We start from the raw sequence: 26,364 nt of genomic DNA on the forward strand, positions 1-26,364 counted from the left end.
TCTTGTGACTTCCAGAAACTATGAGCGAAAAAATGATACAAACTATACAATCACTCTCTCTCTCTCTCTCTCCCTCCCTCTCATGAAGTACATGTCCTAACTTTAACCCTTTTCAACAACTAATCACCATTATGTAATACACCATCTAATAAAGGGGGAGGTGGGTTTCACTTAATTACTATCAGACAATACATATGAGAAAGACATTTCTTCTGCCTCAGCTGTTGACCTTGACCATCATGGATTAGGTGCATGTAATGCTCATGATGTCCTTCCATAAAAATATTACAAACCAACTGTAAGGGGTTTGATCAGGGTTTCAAATGGTCGGTTCGGCTCAATTTCAATCAGTCTAAATCAGTTTTTTTTACATGCATTGTCTTAAATAGAAATTGAACTGTTAAAGTGAGATTCAATCAGTTAAAGTGAGATTCAATCAGTTTAAGTTCATCCAGTTTTGAGTTTTTATTGGGTTGACTTAATAAGCTCTTATCTATTAGTATCATGTATGTTGTTACCAGTTTGTTTTCATTTTACATATATACCACCTTCCAAATCTACTTTTCGGCTCGCTTTTCACCTTTGGCCAACCGGTTGATTCGGTCAGACCGATTTCTAGAACCTCAAATTGAAGTCGAACCATTGAGTATTCGATTTAATTCGATTTTTTTGATAAATTTCAATTGGTCCAACCGGTTTGGATTGAAATTTAACACCCCTAGTTGATGATTGATCCAAAGGGTACACCAACATTAACCTAAATGTGTGCTCTCCATCATGATTTGCCCTTTTCCCCAGCCCTTTTAAATGCCATAATTATTATCATCATTTTGGGGCCCCACCGAATTTTAAATTTTTTTTAAAGCTTTTTCTTGCCCAATGGTCGGTCAATAAAATCCAAGATCTAGTCTATATAGTACACTAAAAATCCAATATAGGTCGGCTAACTCGGCCCATTTCCAAGCCCGCAACCGGCCACGAGGTTTAAAACTGTGTGGTGGGACACTCACCACGTCACTTGGTCGGCGATCCGACTCTTCTAGTCTCAAGTCACAACTCACACCTCGTTCAGATCGCCGATTTTTTAAACGACAATCATCTCCGCTCGTCACATCATGACGATTGATATCAACCTCGTCAATCCCCCAACTATACACATGTCAATAGGAGAACAAACCGGAGGCCCCGGCCATTAGCTGTCCAGATACCGACAAGTGGCTCCTCCGTAAATTAAGAAAAGACTCATAACAACTTTTTGTTTCCCCAAATTACCGTTCTCCTTTTTGAACCGGTTGGCCCGCTTCCATGGCCGTCTCTTCAGCTCTATTCTCTATATATTAGCATCTGAGCTTTAGACATAGAAAGAAATACAGAGAAAAAGAAAGCTTGAGGGCTCAAAGCTTTGAAAATGCCGATCAACAGAATTGCAGTTGGGTCACCCAGTGAGGCTTCTCAGCCGGATGCTCTCAGAGCAGCTCTTGCAGAGTTCATCTCTGTGCTTATCTTCGTCTTCGCCGGAGAAGGATCCGGCATGGCTTTCAGTAAGATTTCGGGCTTAACTAAATCATTATTGATTTACCCACTTCCTGTTTTAGTCTTATTAGTGGATGTTTAACTGTGTTGGATTGGTGTTTTGGCAGATAAGCTTACTAGTGATGGATCAACAACGCCGGCCGGCCTTGTTGCGGCTGCTTTGGCTCATGCCTTTGCACTGTTTGTGGCAGTGTCTGTGGGAGCTAACATTTCAGGTGGACATGTTAACCCGGCTGTGACCTTTGGAGCTTTTGTTGGTGGACATATTACACTGTTGAGGGGGATTTTGTATTGGGTTGCACAGTTGCTTGGATCAACCGTCGCTTGCTTGCTTCTTAAGTTCGCCACCGGTGGATTGGTAAGGATACACAACACAAGAGCCTAAAAATCTACTAGTTTGTTTACTTATGGCTATGAACAAACCCAGTCGGAAGGTGAACAGAATTTCGATCTAAATCAAGGAATTGAGTGGTAAGATGTGACCACTCACCTGGCTTCGAGCAGTCTCAAAGTCAAAAGCTGTCTCAACTTTTGTGGGGACTTTGATCAAAAAGTGCAATCACAGTGGGGGACCATTATAGAGTCTTGAACCTCTTCACGCCTAGTGACCTTTTCACATAAGATCTAACCATTTATATGACATATAAAATTGCGAATTGCATGTGTATTATTCATACTTGTAAGGGGAGTACTCCTTAGAGAATCAGGTTCCTCTTTTGATAATCAACCCACCCCAATGGACTTGGTGAGGTGGGGTGGGGTGATTACTAGTAGAAGACGGGATCTGGGCTCCTTAAATAGTGAGATTTCATGTGGGGAGGGTAACTCATCTCCTCATGTGATAGGGGCTGATCCGGACTCTATTTGATGTTATAGAATAGTGCACATGAGTTGATCACAATATCTCCTTTCCCTCCCTAAAAATTTATACTCCCCCAACCCTTGATTGACTTCCAATGAAGGTCCAAACCTACAAATCAGGATCGGTCAAGATAGGTGTAGGATGCAAATTGGAATTGAGAAGAAACAAAGATTTTCTGTACTTTATATATTTTTTAGATTTTGATTTAATAAACTTGCGGAATTTATTATAAGAAATAAGTCTCATTGATTTTTTGGAAGTAGAGTGTTGGCCTAAGTCTAGGGAGAGGTTGCTTGTTCAACTCTCTCCCCATTGGATGTGTAATATCCTGTTATTTTTCCCTCCCCACCTCTAGCCGACTTATCGGCCTAATTACCATATGTATTGATCTATATCATATGCTTTTGCCTTCAAAGGTATCGATTCTGCATCGATGCGAATCAATATTGATATGGTTAATCAGATATTAATTCCTAAAACCTTATTCCCAAATGGTTTCCTTTCCAAAATAAAGGGAAAGTGTGAAGTTGAAGGACTTCTCATCCAACCAAATATTGGAACACATTAAAAAAAAAAAAAAAAAAAAAATCCCCTTCCCTAGAATGGTTTTATTAGGCTGATATATATCAATATCGTCATAAATAGATACGATATCAATAAAAATCAGTTGTATCAACTAAAAAGGGGTCATTTTTTAATTTATGCTTGACATCCACACACAATGCGACCCTATCCATATTATATCTATATCGCCAAGACCGGTACGAGCACCGATAGTGTTGATGTATGTATCTCTCTCTCATCAGATCAAATTTTTAAATTTTTTTTCTTTTCTTTTCTATTCATTTCTTGGTTTCCAAACTAAGCTTATACGTATTTTTCTATTTGTCATGTCTTTGGTTAGACTAATTAAACTCTATAAAGTGTGAGTACTTTCCTGAAACCAAACGGATCTGGTTCTTTGCAGACGACCTCAGCATTCTCTCTATCAACTGATGTGACAGTATGGAATGCTCTTGTGTTCGAGATAGTGATGACATTTGGGCTGGTCTACACAGTATATGCAACTGCCGTTGATCCTAAGAAGGGCAACCTGGGTACCATTGCTCCCATTGCTATTGGTTTCATTGTGGGTGCCAATATCTTAGCTGGTGGAGCCTTTGATGGTGCATCAATGAACCCAGCCGTCTCCTTTGGACCTGCTGTGGTTAGCTGGACATGGACCAGTCACTGGGTCTACTGGGCTGGCCCACTAATTGGTGCTACAATTGCTGCCCTTGTCTATGACCACATCTTCATTGGTAGCAACACTCATGAGCAACTCCCCACCACAGATTATTAGGAATTTGTGATTTAGTTCTCTGTATCTCTCTCTAGGCACCTCTCTCCCTATGATTAGTGGGGGCAGAGGATGAGTGCAGTGGTTCAATTGTTGGGTTGGGCTGGGATTGTGGAATTAAGTTTCTTTTCTTTTCTCCAGTGTTGTGGTTGTCAAGGTCTGCTTTTATGTTTGTACTCCTTTCCATTTTAGGGTTGGCAACAGTTCATTGTTACTGTAAAATTTAATGTTTCTTCTGGTTTCATTTAGGCAACTTCGTTATTTCAAATTAAGTGACTGTGATTGTGATCATAGTTAGTTAAAATGAAAACAAGAAGGAAGCTTTGTTTTGGTACCATGTGTTTAAAAGGTGCAAAATTCGAGTAGACAATAAGAACGATAAAATCAAAAAACATATTGTACGAGTTTTAAATATCTAGAAAAAATAAAATAATATACGCACAAAAATTGTGGGATTAACTCATATCTTCTAAATTAAATATTAATATTTGATGTATAAGGCCTATGGGTTATAGATTTTTATATTATTAAATTAATTTATTTGAAAAAGTTGTCATTTTTTCTTCACTCAAACAACAAAACACTTTTAGAACATTCTATTTTTTCTTTTTTATATTTTTTGGTGCGTATTTGTGATCAATTCAAAAAATAATTGACTTAAAAAAAAAAAAAATTCACTCCCTTCCCCTATACTATGCCCTAGTAGTACTTTTCCCTGACATACTTTCATAAATACCATTTACCTCCCTTTTTTTTTTTTTTTAACCCGAATATTCAGCTCCCTTGTAGTTTAAAGATTATATCAAGCGTATCCCTTTCATTAGGTATCTATCAATCCAAATAGATATTTATGTACCATCACTTATTTTCAATAAACAAGTTTCCAAACAATGGACAATACTTTTTTGATGTTATTCCAAATCTATGAGCCACTTATAGGTGAGACTTGGGAGCCAAGGGTCAAAGAGATGCTTATTTATAAAATACAGATTCTTAAGAATATAAGACCATAAGGAATCAGGTAGGGTAAGATGCCTTGAACTAATTTAATAATTTGGGAATGATTAGTGATTATGCATATAATTAGTGCCGAAGCTCAACCCTCCAAAAAATTTGGGCCTAGAAATAGAAGATCAAGAAAGAGGGATAGAACTATGATCCCCAACTTACATACCATTCCAAAAAGTTTACCAAATATGATAATCAATCCAAGGAATGACAAATTAGTAAGAAGAGAAAAGAGGACATTAAATAAGAAGGCATATCATCAAGACTAAACAAGCACCAATATCTCAACTTGAAATTAATGAGCGATAGTAGGATGTGCCAACTTGAATCCATAATCAATCGACTCGAATGATGATGGGATAAAAGCTTTCTTCCACTAGGCTACCAACCCCATTGGCGTATGCCTAAAATTCTATGTAGAAACGAAGCCACATTAGTATCAAACAAATAAGAACCCCGTTAGGAGGAAACCGAAAAAATCCAAATTTGAACTTGACTAAAACCGAACCTTAACTGAAAGCTATGTTTGGAAGTCAAGTAAAGAAAATAAAAAATTAAAAACAATTAAATTTGAATAGAGAGAGACACATAAAAAAAGATCATTGTGTAATTAAGATTCTTGTCTTCTACTTATATTATTTTCTTTTCTTTTCTCCTTTGGCTTCCAAACATAACCTAATGGTTTGATTACGATTTGGTTCAGTGCTAGACTGAAACCGGTTCAAGCCTGACCTAATCCGACAGATACCCTTAATTGATACACATGTCTTTATTGATTTGATTGACTAGAACCGCAAACCTGGGCCCAGCTAACCCGGCGGGCGGCCTGCCATTGTTCTTCTTCACTATAGCAGCAGGAGTGAGAGAAATGAGTATCTCTCTTCTTCGCCTCCACCAGTGAGCGGCGGCGAAGCCACCGCCATGACCGCCTCCGCATCCCTCTTCGCCATTCGTGTATATCATCTAAAGCATTTAAATATTCCCTTCGATTGAAACCTTTCCATTCACCAGCTATCTATCGAAACCCTGCTGTTCGTATTTCCGCCTCTTCGATGAGCGTTGAAGCTTCCGAGAAATTCTCGAAACATTCTTTCTTGGAACGGAAAGAGACTGGATTTCTTCATTTTGTCAAGTACCATGGCCTTGGCAACGATTTCATCTTGGTGAGTAAATATTTTCATGATCTTCGTTGCCCCTTGTATTTGCTTGTCTTAATCATCAACAGCAATGTCTCTATTTTGGTTCCTCCTCCTCCTTTTTGATGCTGATTTTGCTTTGTGGAAGAGGGTTTTTATAGGTTGACAACCGAGATTCTTTGGAGCCTGGGATTACTCCTGAGCACGCAGTGAAGCTCTGTGATCGTAACTTTGGCGTTGGTGCCGATGGAGTCATTTTTGCAATGCCTGGAATTAACGGGACTGACTACTCCATGAGGATTTTCAATTCCGATGGTAGCGAGCCTGAGGTATTCTACTTATCTGGAATGATGTTTTTGCTGAAGCGTACTCCCTAGAAAAGGGAATAAAGGAAAAAAGACGAGCACTACAGAGCAACCTCTTTCACTCCTTAAAGATCAGTCCTTTTGAGGATTTTAGTCGCCATATGATTAGCTTAACTTTCCTAATCCATGAACGTGCCCAGTGACTTAAAATGAAATACTTGATGGAAGTGGGAAAGTCCCAAATCACACTCAAAGCTTTGAGTGTGCAGCAACGACTCTTATTTCCAAATTCACATCTATAGTGACACAGAACTTAATTGGTATGACAGAATTAGTACACCCTTAAGAATTTCTCTCATCTGACAGATCATTTTCAGCGATTCTTTATGTTGAGTTAAATGCTTTTTGTTAGTAGCTTTGGGTTAGGATGCATGTGTATGTCTATGTGTTGAATTGTAACATGTAAGCTTTATCTCCAAATTTACACATGATCATCCACACTGAGAGTCCAATTATTCATAGTATTCTTTCTGTTTCTTCATTAATTCAGATGTGTGGTAATGGAGTGCGATGCTTTGCCCGGTTCATTGCTGAACTTGACAATATAAAAGGAAAACACAGGTGTGTTTCTTAGTGGCTTTCATGCTTCTAATTCTCCTTTTGTATGTTTACGGTTTATATCTCTTTGTAAACTTCCATCACCCAAACCTTAATTTGCATTCATGTGATTATATCTCTTTGTAAACTTCCATCACCCAAACCTTAATTTGCATTCATGTGATTTTATACATTCAGTATGTTGTCTCTAGTGTCCAAGGTTTAAAGTATCGGTATTGGGTGTTGTATTGGAAAGGTGATTTTAAGAGACATATCGTATCGGAGAGACGCAAGATATGTTATAGGTACGGATAGAAATGTTCAATAAACATATAGAAATGCTTAGGATGCATGCAAAATATAGTTCTGAAGCATAAAACAGTATAAATAAATAATATATCATGTAATAAAGAAAAACAAAGTACGACAAGACTGACACATTCAATTGATTATGTATATATGATGAGGTTTCTTTCATGTTACTGTTACTAAAAAAGATGCCATTTTCAGTTTAGGGAAGATTTAGGATTTAGATGCACACAGATTGTTGTAATCATTCAGGTTGCTTTTTTTACTATGGTGATCCGTTGCCAAAAAAATGACACTAAAAATCAATATTTGAGCAAAAAGTTCGAAGTTTTGATAGATTAATGTTCGTGTGAAAATATGGTTTCAATCCTTGATTGTAGGCTATTTAATCCCCAATAATAATGACTACTAGAGTTTCTTTTGCCTGTAAAAGCAAGAAATCAACGATTCTTCTGAAAATATCGGTCACCTTGTTGGTGTCGCCTTGACAGGGCAATGTAAACAATCAAGGTGATGGAGGATGCTCTTTTCGACCCAAATACTCTTTTGCTTAGCTTCTAACTTCCAAATCAGCTCGAGGATACCAGCATAATTGACATCTTTTTTTTTTAGATGGGTACACTATAGATGGGGGGAGGGGGAAGGTAACAGCCAGGAGACTTGAACTCAAGATCTCCTAGTCAGTGTGGGCTTTAGCACACCACAACCTCACCAACTGTGTGAGCCAATTGTTGTGAATTGATATCTTTAGCTTCTCAACCAATATGCCTTTCATCTTTAGGGAGGTAGGCGGAGGCCCAACGGGTAGGATTAAGGAATTTGGTAGAATCACAGCCCTTCCAAAGAGGCTCACATGAGAGACTCAAACTTCATGATGGTGGACTGGGACAGCCCAAAAATGCTGGAACAGTAGATGTAAGTGGACTGAAGAATAGATCTAATCAATTCAATTCGGCCGACATAAGAGAGAAGCGTGCCCTTCCAAAGCTGAAGCCTTTTGTGCAAGCGATCTGGAGCAGTGTTGAGCAATCAACTGGGAGGGGATCAAAGGTAAGTCCAAATACTTGATCGGAAGGCGGTCCAAGGAGAATCCAAATTTCTCGTTAAGGCAACACTTTTCAACCTTAAAGACCTCAACCAGGAACATGAGAGGTTTGGAGAGCTTGATACGAAGGACCTGACATGTTTTCAAAATGATGCAATTAGGACATAAGGGTCTCGATCGAAGGTAAATCAGCTTTAGAGAAGATCACGAGGTTATTGGCAAAGGTCAAATGGGAGATCTTAAGAGCCTTGCATTTGGACATAGGAAAGATAAGTTGTTGGTCTATGCATGATTGAATGCTATTGGAAAAAGCACTTCAAAAGCTAAAGTTGAAGATGTAGGAGGGGGAAGGGACAGCGTTGATGAACATAACCTGTTGTAAGAAGACAAGCCATTTAATGTAACATAACTGATTCCTGAGAAAATGAACCCCCTTTTGCTACAAGCTGTGCCAACAGAGGCAAAAAAGCCAGGGGCTACCATTAACAAGAACCGAGAAGCTGGGAGAGGTAATGAGTTTAAGAATGGAAGAGAAAATTGAAATCCAAAGGGAGAACTCAAGAATTTTGAAATAGAAGAGGATCTATGAACCACTCATGTTTGTGAAATACCAGGAATGCTTCTTGTGCTTTGCTTTAAACACCATCAATTGAAATTAGCTTATTTTAAGTAATGCCTTGAGACCTCCTTCACTGTATGCTTCATCAAAAAATGATGAAATGTCAAACCTATGCTTATAGGGAAGAGTGTTCAGACCTTGATCAAACCACATCCTGAAGTGAACATGATACTGTTACATGCATGGCCATATCTATCCTTGCATGGCATCAAATGTTGTATGGCATCAAATGTTGTAATTCCCGCAGTAGGATGGTTATCAAATGTTGTAATTCCCGTAGTAGGATGGTTAGCATATGAGGTGGCTAAGTAGTTATAACTACATGAGTGGTAGTGGAAGGAAGTTGGAGGAGAGAGAGAAGTAGAGTTTTAGGTGGTTTTCGTAATTAGTTTGTGTTTGTAATATGGGAAAAAGGAAGCTACTTGATAGTGTTGTGTATCCCTAGACACATGGGGAAGTAGAGCTAGTTTGTGAGCCTGTGAAAAGATGCCCATGCTCCGGCTCCACTTCCCTATGTGTTTAGGCGTACGTAACACTATTGGGTAGCGTTCTTGTAATGCCCCGGCCCCTTTAACCTTGCTCTTTGGCCCATAGGCTTCAGAGGACAATATTGTGCAAAGGTTAATGGGGTCGGGTCGTTACATATGGTATCAGAGCAGGCCCCGATAGTGTGTGGGGCCATAGTGGGGACGTTGTGCCGAAAGGAGAGAAGATTGTGACACCCAATATACGAAAAGTACTAGACCTGCCTGAGAGATCGATGAGGTGTCCCCACCAAGAATACGGCAAGTACTAGGGTATTTGGGAGATCGGTGAGGGTGTGTAAACTTTAATCCCGTATCACCTAGGAGGAGATTACTGGCCTAGTTGAAAACCTCTAGCCTCCTTAACATGACACAACACATTTTAAAGCCTTAAGGCCCATGGGCCAAAGAGTACAATATTATGCCTAGGTTAACGGGTCCGGGGCATTACAGTTCTTTCTCCCTTTGCAATATTTATAGCTGGCTTTATCTAATGGGAAGGGTCTTTGATCAAATCCCTAAATTACCTCTTAAGAAATGGGGTAGGCTTCCTCACCCAAGTTAAGACGCAAGGCTTCGTTCATACAACCAAATCCTCTTACCTATTTTTTTCCCTTTTTTCAATCATATTCTCTCTCTCTCTCTCTCTCTCTCTCTCTCTCTCTCTCGTGTACTTATCACCTAGTATTAAAGTTGAGGCATGGATCAATGGGTGGAAAGATTGGAGTGGGAGGTGAGTAGGCTAAAGGAAGGACAAAATCAAAATCTTATCCAAATTGGAAGGGCAATGACATCTTCTCAACAAGCTATTTTAAAGATCGAGTCCACATCAACCAGTAGATATAGTAATGAACCCGGTGAGAACTCTAAGGCATCCACGCAGCATCAAGGGGGAGTTCGACCATGGGAACATTATCAACTGTTATAAAGCTCGACTTCACAACAAACTTACACTCCTAAACTGGTCAAGCTTGAATTTTCCCTCTACAACGATGACGAAGATACCACTGGATGGATGTGTAAAGTGGAGATTGCTAGCAAGAACAAGGCGACCTTCCAATCGTGTAAGATGAAGTAAAGACACACCATCCTAAACCGCAAGCTATGTTGGATTGTTGAATTCACAAATGCAAAGAACAGATCCTTATCCATTGGTAAGGAATATCACTAGCCCAAGCAACTTAGGAATTATTCCACCAAGATCTGGGATCTGGGTAGGATTATTTAAATTTTTATTTGTATACTTTTAACTGGTCACATGTGCGGGACAATTGGTCTTGAGGACAAGACCAAATTTTAGGGAGATGGATTGTTACTTGCATGGCATCAAACATTGTATGGCTATTTATATCCTTGTATGCATGTCATTGTTAGTTGTGGTGTATGGGGTGTAATTCCCGTAGTAGGATGGTTAGTATAAGAGGTGGCTAATTAGTTATAACTACATGGGTGCTAGTGGAAGGAAGTTGGATGAGAGTGAAGTTGGGTTATGGGTGGTTTCCATAACTAATAGGTAGTTTGTATTTGTAATATTTATAGCTGGCTTTACCTAATGGAAGGGGGTCTTTGATCAAATCCCTAAATTATCTCTCAAGAGATGAGGTAGGCTTCCTCACCCAAGCCAAGACGCAAGGTTTCATTTGTAAAGCCAAGCCCTTTTACCTATTTTTTCTCTTTTATTTTCAATCACATTTCTCTCTTTATCAATTTTCTCTCCCTCTCTCTTGTGTACGTATCAAATACCCTTCCCATAACAATGAGATAATGAAATGTAAACCTTCTACAATACCTCCTTGGGGAAGCAATCCTTTCCCTTTTACTAATTGAGAAGGCTTTCGAGCATTGTCGAATTATTCTAGATGCACTCCCACGTCAATTTGTTACCCAACTTCTCCACCAGGTAAGTTGCCCTGTTTATGTTTGCTTCTAGCTTCCTTTGTCAACTGTTGGTTTAAGGTTCACGACAATATGCTTATAGTTTTCATGAGGTTGGGTGTTCAAGTGCTGTTAACCTATGAAAAGAACAATAGTGAGGCTTTATCAAGGTTCAAGGTATCGGGTTTCGACCCTTGGGGAAACCAAAATTTTGGTCGAAACCTGGAAAATTTCGAGGAAACTAGGGAATTTTTCCCGGTTGGGTGGAACTTTGTTTCGATCCCCAAACTGTGTTTTTTTGCCATATTTTTTGTGTATATCCTATTTTAGACATTTCTAACACATTCACATAATTAGTTTAATTTAAAAAAAAATACACACACACACACATAAAGTCATACTTGTGGGTAAACCAAAAGTTTGGTAATGTGCGTTGAGTCGTTGACTAAAAGTCTGAAACTATACTATGTAATTACATAGTCTACACTATATATCGTCTACAATTTACATCAATACATAATACATAATACAAATGATCCAAAATAAATAAAAATATTACATCATCATGAGTTATCTCTCAACACTCAACACGCAAAATTCAATTCCAAGTAGAGTGTCTAGGCTGTTCCATCCCACGAGCTGCGTACCACTACAGATGTCTTAGCCACTCCTCTGAATGCACCACATATACTTCCCATGAAATGTTTTGGGCCCAATTGTTTTGGGAGTTTGTCACTGCCCATCTATAAGATTGATCAATAGTGTTCAACATATATTAAATTGAACACCAAACATCAACTATTAACCTTATTTTTTTTTTCAAATGTATGTTGTAGGTAAATGCATTTTTAAAAACAGGAAAAAAAAATAACATGCAAAAAAAAAAAAAGGGGGGGGGACATTGTGAATGCGTAGATTGGGTCATTCTAACTAACATATAAAAAATTTGCATCATTCTACTCTAGTTACAACTATATTCTATAAAAAAAAATGAGTTTAGGGGAAGTTGGGACTTAACTTTTTGGTCCAAGTTGCCTTCCTTATGTAGATCCAGCCTTAGATTAAATTTTGTTGGGCACAAAGGGGAAATCTTGAGTGTTTCCCCAAGTTTCCCACTCCAAAGAGAAAAAAGTAGGGGGAGAGGATCGACTTTTTTAGAATAGGAGCCTTGGTTTCTTTTCAAAGTATCTTATATAAGAACTGGTTCGATCCTTTAGGTGGAACCAAGTAGTTCAGTCGAAATTTCCCATATTTCGGTTGAATTTTGGGATTTTTCGTCGAAACCTGTGACTTTTTGAAGTCACAGGCTATATGGTATCGCTCTCTTGCGATATGGTCGATACATGCGAAATTTCTGCCGTATCGGTCAAGTTCTTGAACCATGGGCTTTATCCTAACCTTGGTCAAGAAAATTAATAAACTTTTACCATTCATAAGAAACTTCTTTGTGAATTCTGCTAAATATGCTCATTTCTTGTGTGTGTGATTATTGGCTTACAATGCCAGTATCTGTAAATAACTATTACAAGGTATTTCGTGTTAAAGCTAAAGGGCAGTCACAAAGTAGTTAGACAATCTTAAGCTTTATAAATGTGTGTGTTAGGAAAATACATTGGGTGTTGATTTTATTGTTTTATGGTGAAAAGTTGTGCAGAATGAGAAGTAAGGTTTGTACCATGATATATTCTCTTAAAACTAGTCGAAATCAATGACTCAAGCAAGAAGGTTGAAAGAAAAAGGCAATCAAACAAAATTTTCAGAACTTGGATTCTAATCTTGACAGAATAACCCTCGTAGGCATTCACTCGGTTAAGATTTGAATAAGTATATATTTTTTAGTATAGATAACAAGAGAAATATAATTGGTCTGTTTTCTGCTGTCATGGCTCTGATTGTAAACTTTGTTCTCATATTTGACAAGTGTTGAATAAATGTGTTATTACACTAGAACTAAGACTTAGTTTACTTAGACTCATGTATGAACTAGGAATTCTATTCATGTAAGAACTAGGACTGCTATTTTGCTATAAATAAAGAAGGGATTGTACCGTCTAAGGTACATGCCCAAATTTCCCAATTCTACATGGTATTAGAGGGGGTCTAATCACCGGTGCCAAACCCAAAACTCCCAACCCATTACCTGTTACCTCTCGCCTAAACCATCACCCGCCTCCACACCATCACTGCCAAGCCCCACCGCCATCCCTGCGACTGCCGATCACCTCCTTACCTTCCATCGCCGTGGTAAAACCCTTCCACCGCTCGATTAGAAGCCATAGCAACCCATTGCCACCGCTGCTCACCTCTGCATCTCTGCAACTCATCTCCGCTGTAAAGTCACTTTCTTTCCTACTCATTGTGTGTTACAGGACTTGGTGATGGGGGTAACGATTGGCAATGATAGAATGAGTGGTGGTCTCTATTACCTAAACACTGATCCCTCTAGGGCTCTACACACTTCATTTGAATTGGCACTCTTTGAACTTTTGGGATGGCATCGCCGTCTGGGTCATCCCCTATGGGGCACTTTATCTAGATTATTTCCAGCATTAGTTAAACAATGTACTATAGACCAGTTTATTTGTGATGCATGTGCTTTGGCAAAACAAACTCGGAATGTTTATCCTCTTTCTGATAATAGAAGTACTGCTTCTTTTTCTTTAATTCATTCTGATGTTTGGGGACCTGCCCGTCGTGTCTCTGTTTTTGGCTGTCGATGGTTTGTTACTTTTATTGATTGCAATACTCGTTCTACTTGGATTTATTTATTGCATCATTAGAGTGAGGTTTTTCAGTGCTTTTAGAAATTTCATTGCATGGTTAAGACAGTTTGATGCTAAAATCAAGATACTGCGAACTGGCAATGGGAAGGAATATATGGATGGTTCCTTTCAGTCTTACTTGGTTAATCAGGTGATCATTCATCAAATTAGTTGTGTGGATACCTCGGCACAGAATGGGGTGGCTGAACACAAAAATCGCCATCTCCTTGAGGTTGCTGGCTCCTTAATGTTTGAGATGCAAGTCCCTGCTCCCTATTGGAGTGAGGCTGTCCTCACTGCTGCCTATCTCATCAATCGGATGCCTTCCCGAGTACTTGGCTTTAAGAGTCCTATTGAGTTATCTGGGTCTCGAACTTTTGTTGTTCCTCCCAAGGTCTTTGGCTGTGTTTGCTTTGTTCGTAATCATTAGGTTCCAGGCAAGCTTTATCATCGTGGACTTCGGTGTATTTTTGTGGGCTATTCTCACACTCAAAAGGGATCCCGGTGCTATCATCCACCTTCTTGATGGCTCTTTGTTTCCATGGATGTGTTATTTTGTGAGACTGAGGCTTACTTTCCACCTCTTCAGGGGGAGTCCTCTGTTGGTAAAGAGGTGATTCAGATTCTTACGCTTGATTGTCCTTTACACGTTTCCATAGATGATGGTGCTATTTAGAGGGATACTAGGATAAAAACTACTTCAACGGTTCCCATTGATGCAGAGGTTACTGTTCAGGGGGAGCTATCAATTCAAGAGCAGGAGGCTCCCATTCAGGGGGAGCCACAGATTCAGAAAAAAAACACAGGATGGTCCAATGATAAAGGTATTCTTTCGAAAAAAAATGAGAACTGAAACTACCACTCATACTACCACTGCTACTCTATTGTTTCCTGATCCTGAGTCTTCCCTTCCAGGTATAACCTTTCCCCTCACTTTTGATCAGTCTCTTGATGTTCCTATTGCTCGTAGAAAAGGTAATAAGACTTGTACTCAACATCCTATTTCTAATGTGGTGTCATATAATGCTCTCTCCCCATCTGATCTTGCATTTGTGTCTTCCTTGTCCTTTGTGTCTATTCCTAAAACCTGGCAGGAGGCAAATATAGAACCTAAGTGGAAGGAGGCGATGACTGAAGAGACGAGAGCTCTTCACAAGAATAACACATGGGATCTGGTTGTTTTTCCCCTGCAAAAGCGACCAGTTGGCTGCAAATGGGTGTTCACGGTCAAGTATAATGTTGATGGGATTGTGGATCGATACAAGGCAAGACTGGTGGCAAAGGGCTTTACCTAAACTTATGGGATTGACTATCAGGAGACCTTTGCACCTGTAGAAAAAATGAATACAGTCCGAGTTATCATCTCCTGTGCAGTGAACCAAGGATGGGAGCTACAACAACTGGATGTCAAAAATGCCTTTCTTCAGGAGAGTTGACTAAAGAAGTGTATATGGACATTCCACATGGATACTCCAGTTCAGAAACATAAGGCAAGGTGTGTAAATTGAAAAGAGCTCTATATGGATTGAAGCAATCTCCTAGGGCATGGTTTGGTCGGTTTCACAAGGCCATGATAGCTGTTGGCTTTACACAAAGTAATGCTGATCATACACTATTTATTAGAAAAATGGGTTATCAGATTACTGTGTTGATAGTATATGTGGATGATATTGCTGTTATTGGTAATGATACAAATGAAATCTCTAAGCTCAAGGCATATCTTGGTAAGGAGTTTGAGATCAAGGACCTAGAAAGACTAAAATACTTTCTTGGCATTGAGGTGGCATATTCAACCAAGGGTATTGTTCTCTCACAAAGAAAATATACCTTGGACCTCCTCTCAGAGACTGGTATGTTAGGGTGTAAACCCTTGGATACTCCTATTAAGGCTAACTCTCATCTCAGAAGCAAAGAAGGGGAACCTGTTGATAAGGGTCGGTATCAAAGACTGGTTGGAAGACTCATATATCTATCTCATACAAGACCAGACATAGCTCATGCAGTAAATTTGGTGAGTCAGTACATGCATGATCCCTATTCATCACATATGGTTGCTGTGAACTGGATTCTTAGGTACTTGAAGACAGCACTAGGTAATGGCATTTTATTCTCTCCTACAGATCACATGAGGATTGAGGTATACACTAATGCTTATTGGGCAGGCTCTCCAGACTATCGTCGCTCTACTATTGGCTATTGTACATTTGTTGGTGGTAACTTGGTCACGTGGTGCAGTAAGAAGCAGTCAGTTGTGGCTAGATCAAGTGCAGAAGCTGAGTTCCGAGCTATGGCACATGGGATTTGCGAGCTACTTTGGTTGTAGGGTCTCCTTCATGACCTGGGTGTCAATCCAGGTGCCGATGTTACTATATTGTGATAATAAGTCAGCCATCAGTATTGCACACAACCCTGTTCAACATGATCGTACTACGTATGTTGAGATCGATAGGCATTTTATCAAGGAGAAGTTAGAGCAAGGACTGATCTGTATTCCTTTTGTGTGAAGTGAAGATCAGCTAGTAGATATTCTCACAAATGGACTTAGTTGTAAATCTTTTCATTTTATTTTGTTCAAGTTGGGTATGCATGATATCCATGCACCAACTTGAGGGGGAGTGTTGAATAAGTGTGTTATTACACTAGAACTAGGACTTAGTTTACTTAGACTCATGTATGAACTAGGAATTCTATTCATGTAAGAACTAAGACTGCTATTTTGCTATAAATAAAGAAGGGATTGTACCGTCTAAGGTACGTGCCCAAATTTCCCAATTCTACAGTAAGTTTGGAAAATGATATGTTAAATTCCGTAATGCTTTGAAGTTGCATTTCATATAAAATTCATTCTTTTTTCCTTCTTCCTGCATGCTTTCATTAATGTAGAGACATGATTTACGATAATTGCAATTATACCTGTGCTTGTTGAATTTTCACACATTTCTACAGCATTGAAACAAAGTTAAATGTGGGTTTTTCTGTGTTTTACAGTTTTACTGTACACACTGGTGCTGGTCTAATTGTTCCTGAAATTCAAGATGATGGTAAGGTATGTTTATTTTGACTTGATTTATTGTAGCTTATAAGTTCTGAAGTTCATTTAAAATTTTGTTATCCAACATAGGCCCTATCATTCAACCTGGTTGTAATATTTTATTGTACTTATGATTTGTATTTTACAATTTTTGTCACAATATTAATGCCTGTCATTAATATTTCACAGATCATATATTAGTTCATCCATACTTCCATTTCATGATTTGTTTGTCTGACATATGTAAGTTCATCCATATTATAATCTATCGGGTAGGCTTCTGGTTTTATCATGAAATATTATGAGAGAATTATGTGCTGGTTTTATCATCGAAATACTATCAGGCAGGACTGCTGTAACATGTATAACTTGCTTAATGTTCAAGGTTGACCTCTTTAAAATAATGAAGTCGATAAAGCAACTTTTTCGTTTTAATTTATCTCATGTTGCCTACAGCTGTCAGAGCTCTGTATAAAATGGAATTAAACCATTGCTGCAAGCTTGGTATGGGTGGGGAAGTTCTTGCTTCTCACTTCCACATCTTTTGCTTCTCAGCCTTATATATATATATGAGCTTGACCAAAGATCAGTTTTTCTGGCGGATCTACTCTGATCTAGGCTGCTCTATATGGTCCAGTACTAGAATTCCTCCAATAATATCCCCCCACCTTTTTTTTGGTTATTTATTTTGTTTCCCTGAATTTGGAGTGGTTTTTTCGTGGTGCCTTTTGGTCATCATGACTGGACTTTCCATTAGTGCATATAGTTCTCTTGTTGGTGACATTTTTTCTTTTTTATCATGACCCAAACCCAGATACAGGAAGGGTACAGCCCTTGCGAGCGCCGATCAAACAATCAACAACATTCACCAAAATCAAGCATATGAGAACTTGCTAAAAATCAAGTCTCAACAAAATAAAGCAATTAAATCATAATAAGATGTCCCAAACAATACCTAGTGGCAATCTAAGGTGCGTTCCCAAAATTTAAATTCAAAATCACTTTGTCATAGTTTACATGAAGCAACATCCTACTACAATCATCTACTAAAGTAATAATAAACTAAAAGAAAGCTTCAGGTCGCCCTCGAACCTGTTGCATCCCGTACCACCATCCTACTCTTCTGTAATGTCACCTTAAATGGAGTGAGCTCACATCCCAGTTAGTGCGAGATGCAGCAGGTTCGAGGGCGACCCGAAGCTTTCTTTTAGTTTATTATTACTTAGTAGATGATTGTAGTAGGATGTTGCTTCATGTAGACTCTAATAAAGTGATTTTGGATTTAAATTTTGGGAATGCACCTTAGATTGCCACCTGTAGGTATTGTTTGTGATATCTTATTATGATTTAGTTGTTTTATTTTATTGAGACTTGATTTTTTACGAGTTCTAATATGCTTGATTTTGGTGAATGTTGTTGATCAGTGCCTGTGAGGGCTGTACCCTTACCTGTATCTGGGTTTGGGTCATGACATTTTTGGTGTTGTGCTTGTTATCTTGCACCTCTATAGTGCCTGGAAGATTTCCTGTAGTATTTTACTGGATATACAATTGTAGACTTATAGTCACATTTTCATTAAGCAATTGTTTTATCAAATCAACTTTTGATCCGAGTCATAGGCTTCTTAAAAAAAATTCCTAGTCCGTTTGCAGGTTAGAGTGGATATGGGTCAACCAATACTTAATCCATCTGATGTACCTACTACACTACCAGCAAACAAGGATCAAGCTGTTATCAGATCAGAACTACCAGTCAATGGATTAACCTGGAATGTGACTTGTGTTAGCATGGGAAACCCACATTGTGTAACTTTTGGAACAAGAGAAAGCCAGGTATTTATTTTAATGAGTACCAATAATATTTTGTATTTATTGTATGGATTAAGAGAAAATTTCTTGATGTTCTTTCTTCCATGTGAGAGTGCCTATTTTACAGTGTTTTCCTCATCGTTTCTTCTCTAGAAATAGCAGGCTGATTATAACTGGAAACTATGCATTACTGCTTAAGCAAACCATTGACCTAATTCTGAATCACTTGGAGAAACTTAACAGATATCACAATGATGCAGGATGGTTCTACCAACCTTGCAGTTTGTACACTGCAAGTGTGTCCACAAAGTGTATATTGAATAGTGTATGTCTCAAAGATTAGATGTAGAAACTGACAAGGATGCAGTGAGTGCAACAGGGTTGCAAAGTGAAATCACATAACCCCGTCAATTCTGTCCAAACCCAGTCTCATTCAAGGATTAAAGTATCGGTATCGGTCGTTCTATTGGTCGGCCAAAATTAAGATACGCATCGGAGGTTATCAGATCGTATCGGAGATACGCTAAAGATACGCACATAAATGAGAGGAAACACTTTTTTTATACACTTTTGCATACAAATTTTGTTAAAAAATGCTATTGATAGCATGTATCATGCATAAACACTAAATTAAGGGTATTGCACTAAGAATTCAAGGTTTGTAGTTGTCCCATAAATGTAAAATCCTTGTTCCCAACCTTGATTTCCACTTTAATTAGAGAGAAATATGGCTGGCAGCAACTTTGGAACAAAAACCCCTCAAAAAATCGTGTTTTTCTGAAAAATGACCCATCTTGGCCATCATATGATCGTAGTACATTGTATCGGTACGTATCGTACTGTATCGGTCTATACGTAGCGATACGCACCGATATGTACAGAAACGTATATTTCACCTCGATTTTATATTTTCCATAGAGTATCAGTGCATATCGTATCGTATCGGTGTGTATCGGTGGTATATCGGTGCGTATCAGTATGTATCGTAGGATACATATTGATACGAAAGGATTTTAAAAATTCCATGTATCGTATTAGTAAGGGCCGGTATATATACGTATCGGCCGATACGGTACGATACGTACCGATACTTAAAACCATGGCCTCCCTTCAAACTCAGGATTTATTGATCTTATCAGGCTGTGTGGCTAAGATGGATGAGATATCTCTCCGACCTTGTTAAGTGCCTGTTGGTGTAAGGTTGAGAGAGTCTACGGTTTGGCTAGTTTTAATTTAAAACCCTATGCAGTGCAAACCAATTAAATATGATGATTGATGGAAGGACATAATTAAACAGTTAAGAAGATTGATTGTAAATCTTATTCAGTAAACACTAAAAATATCGACTAAGTTCATATTGGACTAATCGATTGCATTCTAAAGAGCATCAGAAACTAGAAATGCAATATTCTGACCTAAGTTTGATGAATAAAGTATGAAAATAAGAAAGTAGTCGCCAACAGTGGTAAGAAGTGAACAACAGCGGATAAAAACAAGAAAATGCAGCAACTGTGCTCAAATTCATTATACGTGTGACCTTGTGCTTTGTATTTTAACTCTTTTTGACTGAAAAAAATAATTCGGACTAAGTTTGCTGACTTAAAACTCCTACCCGATTCTACTGCTGAATATAAAAGATATAGAGACCAAAATAACAAATTTTAAGCAGTGACCATGAGTGCTTTATAAGTTAGTTTATTGCGACCTAAACCAATTGAAACCAAGAATCCAGAGCACAGTAACAGTAACCTAGGCTGTGCTTGGAAACACTCCGAAGAAGTATTTCCAGTGTTTTCCTCCAGTAAACTCTATTCTCAGAAAAAAGTCTGATAATAACACCTTTTCTAATGATGATTTAAAACTACTGAATGATTGAGGTTTTTTACCCTCTTTTAACCTTAATGTTTAACAAGCACAAGCTTATGTTTGTTACCAAAAAAAAAAAAGAAGCATATGTTTATGAATTTCTCATGCTTGTTTTTGTACAGAATTTGCAGGTCGATGCATTAAATTTGGTAGAAATTGGTCCAAAATTTGAGCATCATGAAGTTTTCCCAGCTCGAACTAACACGGGTTAGCTGCTATCTTTCTTAAGGCTTATTTGAAGGTTCCAATGATTTGTGGCATACAACAAATTATTGCCTATATAAATTAAATATATCTTGGATATTATGTAACAAGCTGGCTGTCAAGCATAGGTAGTTCTATCACCCTTGGGTCCTAAAGGGAAATGAGATTCCACTGGAGGCTAAACTGTTAATTACAGTATGTTTATGTTTTGTGCCTCAGTGAGCATTTGAAAGGGTATTTATAGAGGGAGATCGGCCAATGTAATTGGATGAAACCAAGAATCCAGGGAATGAGCCTTCAAGGTTTTCTCACCTCATGAGATAGACCAGGCATTTGATCTCAATTGAAATGGCTCATTCATGTGGATTTTAGATTGTTAAAGGGATGGAAGATGAGCCTGTTAAACAGCTAGTAGTTAAACCTATGATTTGTTTTGGATCCTTTATTCCGTTGTAATAGTTTGTTGACTTGTTTGCGTTGTTTTAGTTGTAGTATTGTCTGTTGCTTTCAGCATGGATGGGCTATAACACAAGAGAGAGAAATACTAGAAGATTTTATTACCTTCTAATATTCCGTATATATCTATGAGGTACCTTGGATCATTAAAAATAAAAAACCCTACAAGCAAGCAGGCACAACGGCATAGAAAGAAAACCAAAAAGAGATTTTCTATCCACAAGTCACTTTGTCATCACAAATCAACAACCAAGCAATAAAAAACAACATATATATGAAGTTTGAAAAGTCAAGGGTAGGCCTGGACTTATAATAAACACAAGACCAACTCAAATAACGTCTGACTATTAGAACAAAACCAAACCCAATCCCTGATTAGACCAAGTCCATAATGATCCAAGTATCAAAAGATTAAACCCTAATTACCAAACATGTGAGAAATTAAAAAAACAACAATGGAGATTCAGAAGCTAAGCTAAAGCTGCCTACCCTGAAAGCTAACACTCCTCTTTTGATACTCTGGTCATTTGGACCCACAGGTGGCACCATGCAGACCTTATAGAACTGATCCCAGCATTGGGTTGTTTTATATTCTGCATCTCTCCGACCAACATTTGAGAGTTTTGACATTTCTTCATGTACAAGTGTTTGTGCTGCCTGTGTGACAATTTAGCAAAATTGGTGTCAAATTATGTGCCAGCAGAGGCAACATAGAGTTAAGAATATAGACACCCCCCACCCAAAAAGTAAAAAGCTATACCAATTAGATTAGATATCCTTCCATCAATAGTTCTTATACTTCTTCAAGATGGAATCCCAAAAATTGAAGTCCTGAATGATACATTGACTGAGCTGGATGTCATTCTTCTTGAACCCTTTAAAAACTCCCTAATCGTCTCGAGCCCAAATGGTCCAGCCAGTTACAGCAGGTACAAGCCTCCAGACACTTCTTCCACAAGGTGACAACCCATAGCCTTTCCTATTTGAGAGAAGCCTTGCAATCATGGTTCTAAATCTCATTTCGGTCATACCGAGACAAGCGAAATGCCAAATTTCTCCGAAACTTTATATTTCTTGGCATACTATTTTGGTTGGCCGTTCGGTGGGTAAGCGGCCATATTAGGCTCTAATACTTCAGGTAAACCTTGTTTTAACATATATAAACATATGTAAACCTTCATATTGTAAGAAACGTCACCCAAAGTGGTGTTTTGGATTTGCACCCTTAGTTGGCAGTAAACGTCAACCCTATTATATACTTTATGTAATATTTCCTATTCTATACATTGTTTTGGTATTAGAAGACAGAATAGGCAAGTAAAAGAAGTAAATTATGCACTATGAATGAAGAAACATAATATTTATTATTTTTTTATGAAATAGTACAAACTACGAAGTACAATTAACATAGACACCCAAGTCCCAATTCCCAACTATACAATACTGTTTGCTAAGTGCTAATAGGAACTATGACGTGCTAGATCGAGTGCACTCATGTTCTGATGGAGCTGGCATGTATATCCTCTGACTACATGACAAATGCATGCCATTTCATGGTGTGCGAGAAGAAGCAGGCATACTCCTCACAACTTCATGTAATTGGCCTCATCTACATAGTGGAGGTAACCTATCTCAGGGTATGGGTCACCATAATATGAAGAACCAACTGCTGAGCCATTGTGACTTGATGGTGTTGGCAGCATGTATGACTGGTGGGACGGGTAGGAAAAGCTGTCCACAAAGGAGAATCCAGTATGTCCTTGTGAGTAGGCGTCATACTTGAAACTGGAAACTGATGAAGAAGATGCATGCACCCCACACCATTGAAATGACTATATGCATTAACTCCAATCATCATGAAAAATGGTTTTGCTTCTCGCCTTTGCCTGCCGAAAATCTCTAGCTTCTGCCTCTATCTCCCATCATCAGGCACATACATTACTGCCATTGTTACTATCACAATCCCCTTTGGTTGCATGAACTGTCTCTTCAAATTTTACCCTCGCCTTCTCCTTTTCTACCTTCCTCCAGTCCCCTCCCCTCATGTGTGCAGCTATGGACCTAGAAATCTCCACAAGTACCAAGGGGCATGTAGCTGCATCTTTGGCATTCCCAGCCAAATGCTTTTTCAGTCTTGTCCCCGCCCTCCCATAATATTATTGTGACAGTAATTACAGTATTTCTCTTTTATTGCCATCATTTGGCACTCCATGCTTCCATGTATGTTTCCCCTGTCGAGTCCATGTCACCTCCCCTGCCTCCATCCTGTCGCCTCCTTGTCAACCATATCACACCACTGTATTTTTGCGTAAAGAAAACAAGCATTATTAACTGAGGCACATCAACTGAGACCAATGAAACAACTATGTAGCTACTTTTTATTTTTGCCCCAACCTTTATATTAAAAATTAAATTTTCATACTTTTTTTGTCAATAAAATATTGGCTTAATACAAAAAAGCAAATATGGTACAAGTGTACAACATAAAAGCCTCATATGTGCTTCAAAAACTCTCGAACCAAAATAGAATACTTTTCCTTATTTCCACTATTTTTTAAATCTAAAAAAAATATTTTTATAAATTTGAAAATAAAAATAATTATCTACAAACAGGAAAAAATTCTGATTTTGTGACGCCATAAATCGGCAATGGTGTCTAACATATATATAATTGAGCCCCAACCAGTTTATGTTAACCCTATTTTTTCACATTTTTGTTGTAGGAAAATTCCTACACCATGAGATTGTAGATCGGCCTCCAGTGTCTGACAAATAAAATTTCATCACCAACCAACGGATACTTGTCATATTTTGTGCAAAAATATCATTTTTGGGAAAAAGTTATTTACTTGAATCTGTTGAATCCGATCAAATCTTCACTAATAACAACTGATTTCTTTGGAGTGATTTGGCAACCTCCAGCAGTGCATTCCAATAGTTTGAGGCAGTGATGTGGGAAAAATCCAAGCAAAGGAGGTGTTTGCTCTTTCTCCAAGGCGGAAATGATGAAACAGGCGAGTTTCAACCAGAACTCGCGAAAGGGTGTATTTAAGTAACCTGTTTTGTGTCATTTTGGTACAAAACAGGTCCAAAATTTTGGAAAAATGCTGAAATGTTAACCAAAACAATGCATGTATTATGTTTCTCCTACCATTTCATTTCGGCAGGCTCGAAATTAGTGAGATTTCGGAGAAATTTTTCCAAGATCTAGAACCATGCTTGCAATATCAGCAGGTAGGTGTTGAACTAAAAACTAATCTATTATCTGTAGCATTGTAAAGTAGGATTAATTATTAAAAAATAAATAAAAAGAAAGCGATTAGGATTATCTCATGTGTGTCTTGCATCCTCGTGTGGGAACTTGCCAATTTATTCATTATGTGCTGTAGGGATTGTTTGGACCTTGGTTACTGAGAATAGATGACATTTCAGCCCATCTAATTGGTAAAATTTCAGTCCCAAAACAAATGGGGAACTGCATTAAATGATAGTACAAAAATGGTGATTGATCTGCACAAATGCCACTAGATTATAACACTATGTTACCATCTCAGTTATCAGTGACTTCCCTTGCTCCTTGAGGGTTAGAACTTTCACAGTGAGATGAGTGTGGTGTCCTCTATCACATGGACCAGTCACATCTAAGAAAAACTTGAGACTTGGATGAACCCTTGAACTTGGAGACTGGCTACCAAGTGCTTGGATCATACCATTTTAATATGATTTTCCTTCATTTCTTGATCTTAACTTGACAATTTCGTTATTGTGAACTTTTAACTGTAACATGTGGTATTGAACTACATCATGTCTTTATTGAAGCTGAACTATTTTATGAAGATTGCTCACTGTGTTGTTGTTGTTGTTGTTGTTGTTTTTAATAATTAAAAAAAATTAATAATAATAATAATTATAAATATAATTATAATAATGTTGCTCTCTATTTTCTGAGGGTCGCTCATTGTGTTATTATATATTATTATTTTGGTGGTTGTTGATGCTGATGATGCACTATTACTTGGTCCTATGCTGTTCCATTTTCTTTGTACATAAGCTGTTGGATTCCATATGAACTTGTGCACCTTATGACTGATAAAACCTCGTTATTAATTTTTTTCCCCCCCAGAATTTGTGCAAGTCCTCTCTCGTTCACACCTGAAAATGCGTGTTTGGGAGCGTGGTGCTGGTCAGTCATTCTTTTCACATAACTGTTATTGCTTGAACCACATTCATTTATTTAGTTGATTTGTTGGATTTGTTTCATTTTCTTTTGAATTTTATGCTTTGATTTTTCGTTGGTAAAGACATTTCAAATAACCTTTAATGTCCCAACACTGTGTTGGTCATTACAGTGTTTAAGCTGTCTTCTTGTAGCTAGTGTTCCATCCTGCGAGACAAATTATATACTCTTTGACTTAATAATGGCTGTTCAACTTGAAATCTTTTCTGTAAAATAGGTGCAACACTAGCTTGTGGAACTGGAGCTTGTGCAGTTGTGGTTGCTGCAGTTCTTGAGAATCGTTCTGAGAGGGTAAAAAAAAGAATATTTTGATCTTGAGAAAATAAAAGATTAGATCATTTTTCTCGTTGTCCTTACTGCTTTATGCATGTTTCCTCAATATTACATTTTCTTCCCAGAGCTGCATGGTTGATCTGCCTGGTGGGCCTTTGGAAATCCAATGGAGAGAGGAAGACAATCATGTTCACATGACTGGACCTGCTGAGGTAGTGTTTTATGGATCTGTATCTCTTTGATTTAACTTGGATGATTCATGGATTACCTGATGATATTGAGGGATGGTTTTACCAGGATCTTGTAGAACTATATATTTACGTGCTACAATGCTAGCTGTAGGGTAGGGCTAGTCAATTCTCAAATCTTGAAGTCTTTTTTATATATGTAACAGTTGTACAACTCTAGCATGTTTCTAAAAAATGCTTGCTTTTGATGATATTGTTATAATGATTCATATCCTGACTTCTTACTACTATCGTATTTTTTATTTTAATTTTTCTAATAGTTACTTTTTATGAAATTTCTTATGACATACAACTGCTCAAGTGCCCGCAGTTATGACAACCAGCATA

General features: G+C 38.1%; 3 protein-coding genes across 3 annotated transcripts; all 3 read left to right on the forward strand.

The window, feature by feature from the left end:
- Positions 1-1,354: 1,354 nt before the first annotated feature.
- Positions 1,355-3,956, forward strand: LOC122057351 (aquaporin TIP1-3-like). The gene is made up of 3 exons (XM_042619422.1): positions 1,355-1,541; positions 1,641-1,891; positions 3,363-3,956. Exons 1-3 carry the CDS (start codon positions 1,409-1,411, stop codon positions 3,735-3,737), a joined length of 759 nt encoding a protein of 252 aa, XP_042475356.1. The 5' UTR covers positions 1,355-1,408; the 3' UTR covers positions 3,738-3,956.
- A 668-nt stretch (positions 3,957-4,624) lies between these two features.
- LOC122057961 (diaminopimelate epimerase, chloroplastic) lies at positions 4,625-26,228 on the forward strand. The gene is made up of 10 exons (XM_042620332.1): positions 4,625-4,673; positions 5,616-5,905; positions 6,040-6,207; positions 6,734-6,804; positions 16,903-16,960; positions 18,598-18,777; positions 20,742-20,826; positions 25,403-25,462; positions 25,734-25,807; positions 25,915-26,228. The coding sequence occupies exons 1-10, from the start codon at positions 4,625-4,627 to the stop codon at positions 26,029-26,031; spliced, it is 1,152 nt and encodes a 383-aa protein (XP_042476266.1). The 3' UTR covers positions 26,032-26,228.
- Positions 13,865-16,591, forward strand: LOC122094724 (uncharacterized mitochondrial protein AtMg00810-like). The gene is made up of 3 exons (XM_042665329.1): positions 13,865-14,738; positions 14,830-14,889; positions 15,009-16,591. Exon 3 carries the CDS (start codon positions 15,485-15,487, stop codon positions 16,235-16,237), a length of 753 nt encoding a protein of 250 aa, XP_042521263.1. The 5' UTR covers positions 13,865-14,738; positions 14,830-14,889; positions 15,009-15,484; the 3' UTR covers positions 16,238-16,591.
- Positions 26,229-26,364: the final 136 nt, after the last annotated feature.

Source organism: Macadamia integrifolia, chromosome 12, assembly GCF_013358625.1.
Source record: "Macadamia integrifolia cultivar HAES 741 chromosome 12, SCU_Mint_v3, whole genome shotgun sequence".
Lineage (NCBI taxonomy): Eukaryota > Viridiplantae > Streptophyta > Magnoliopsida > Proteales > Proteaceae > Macadamia > Macadamia integrifolia.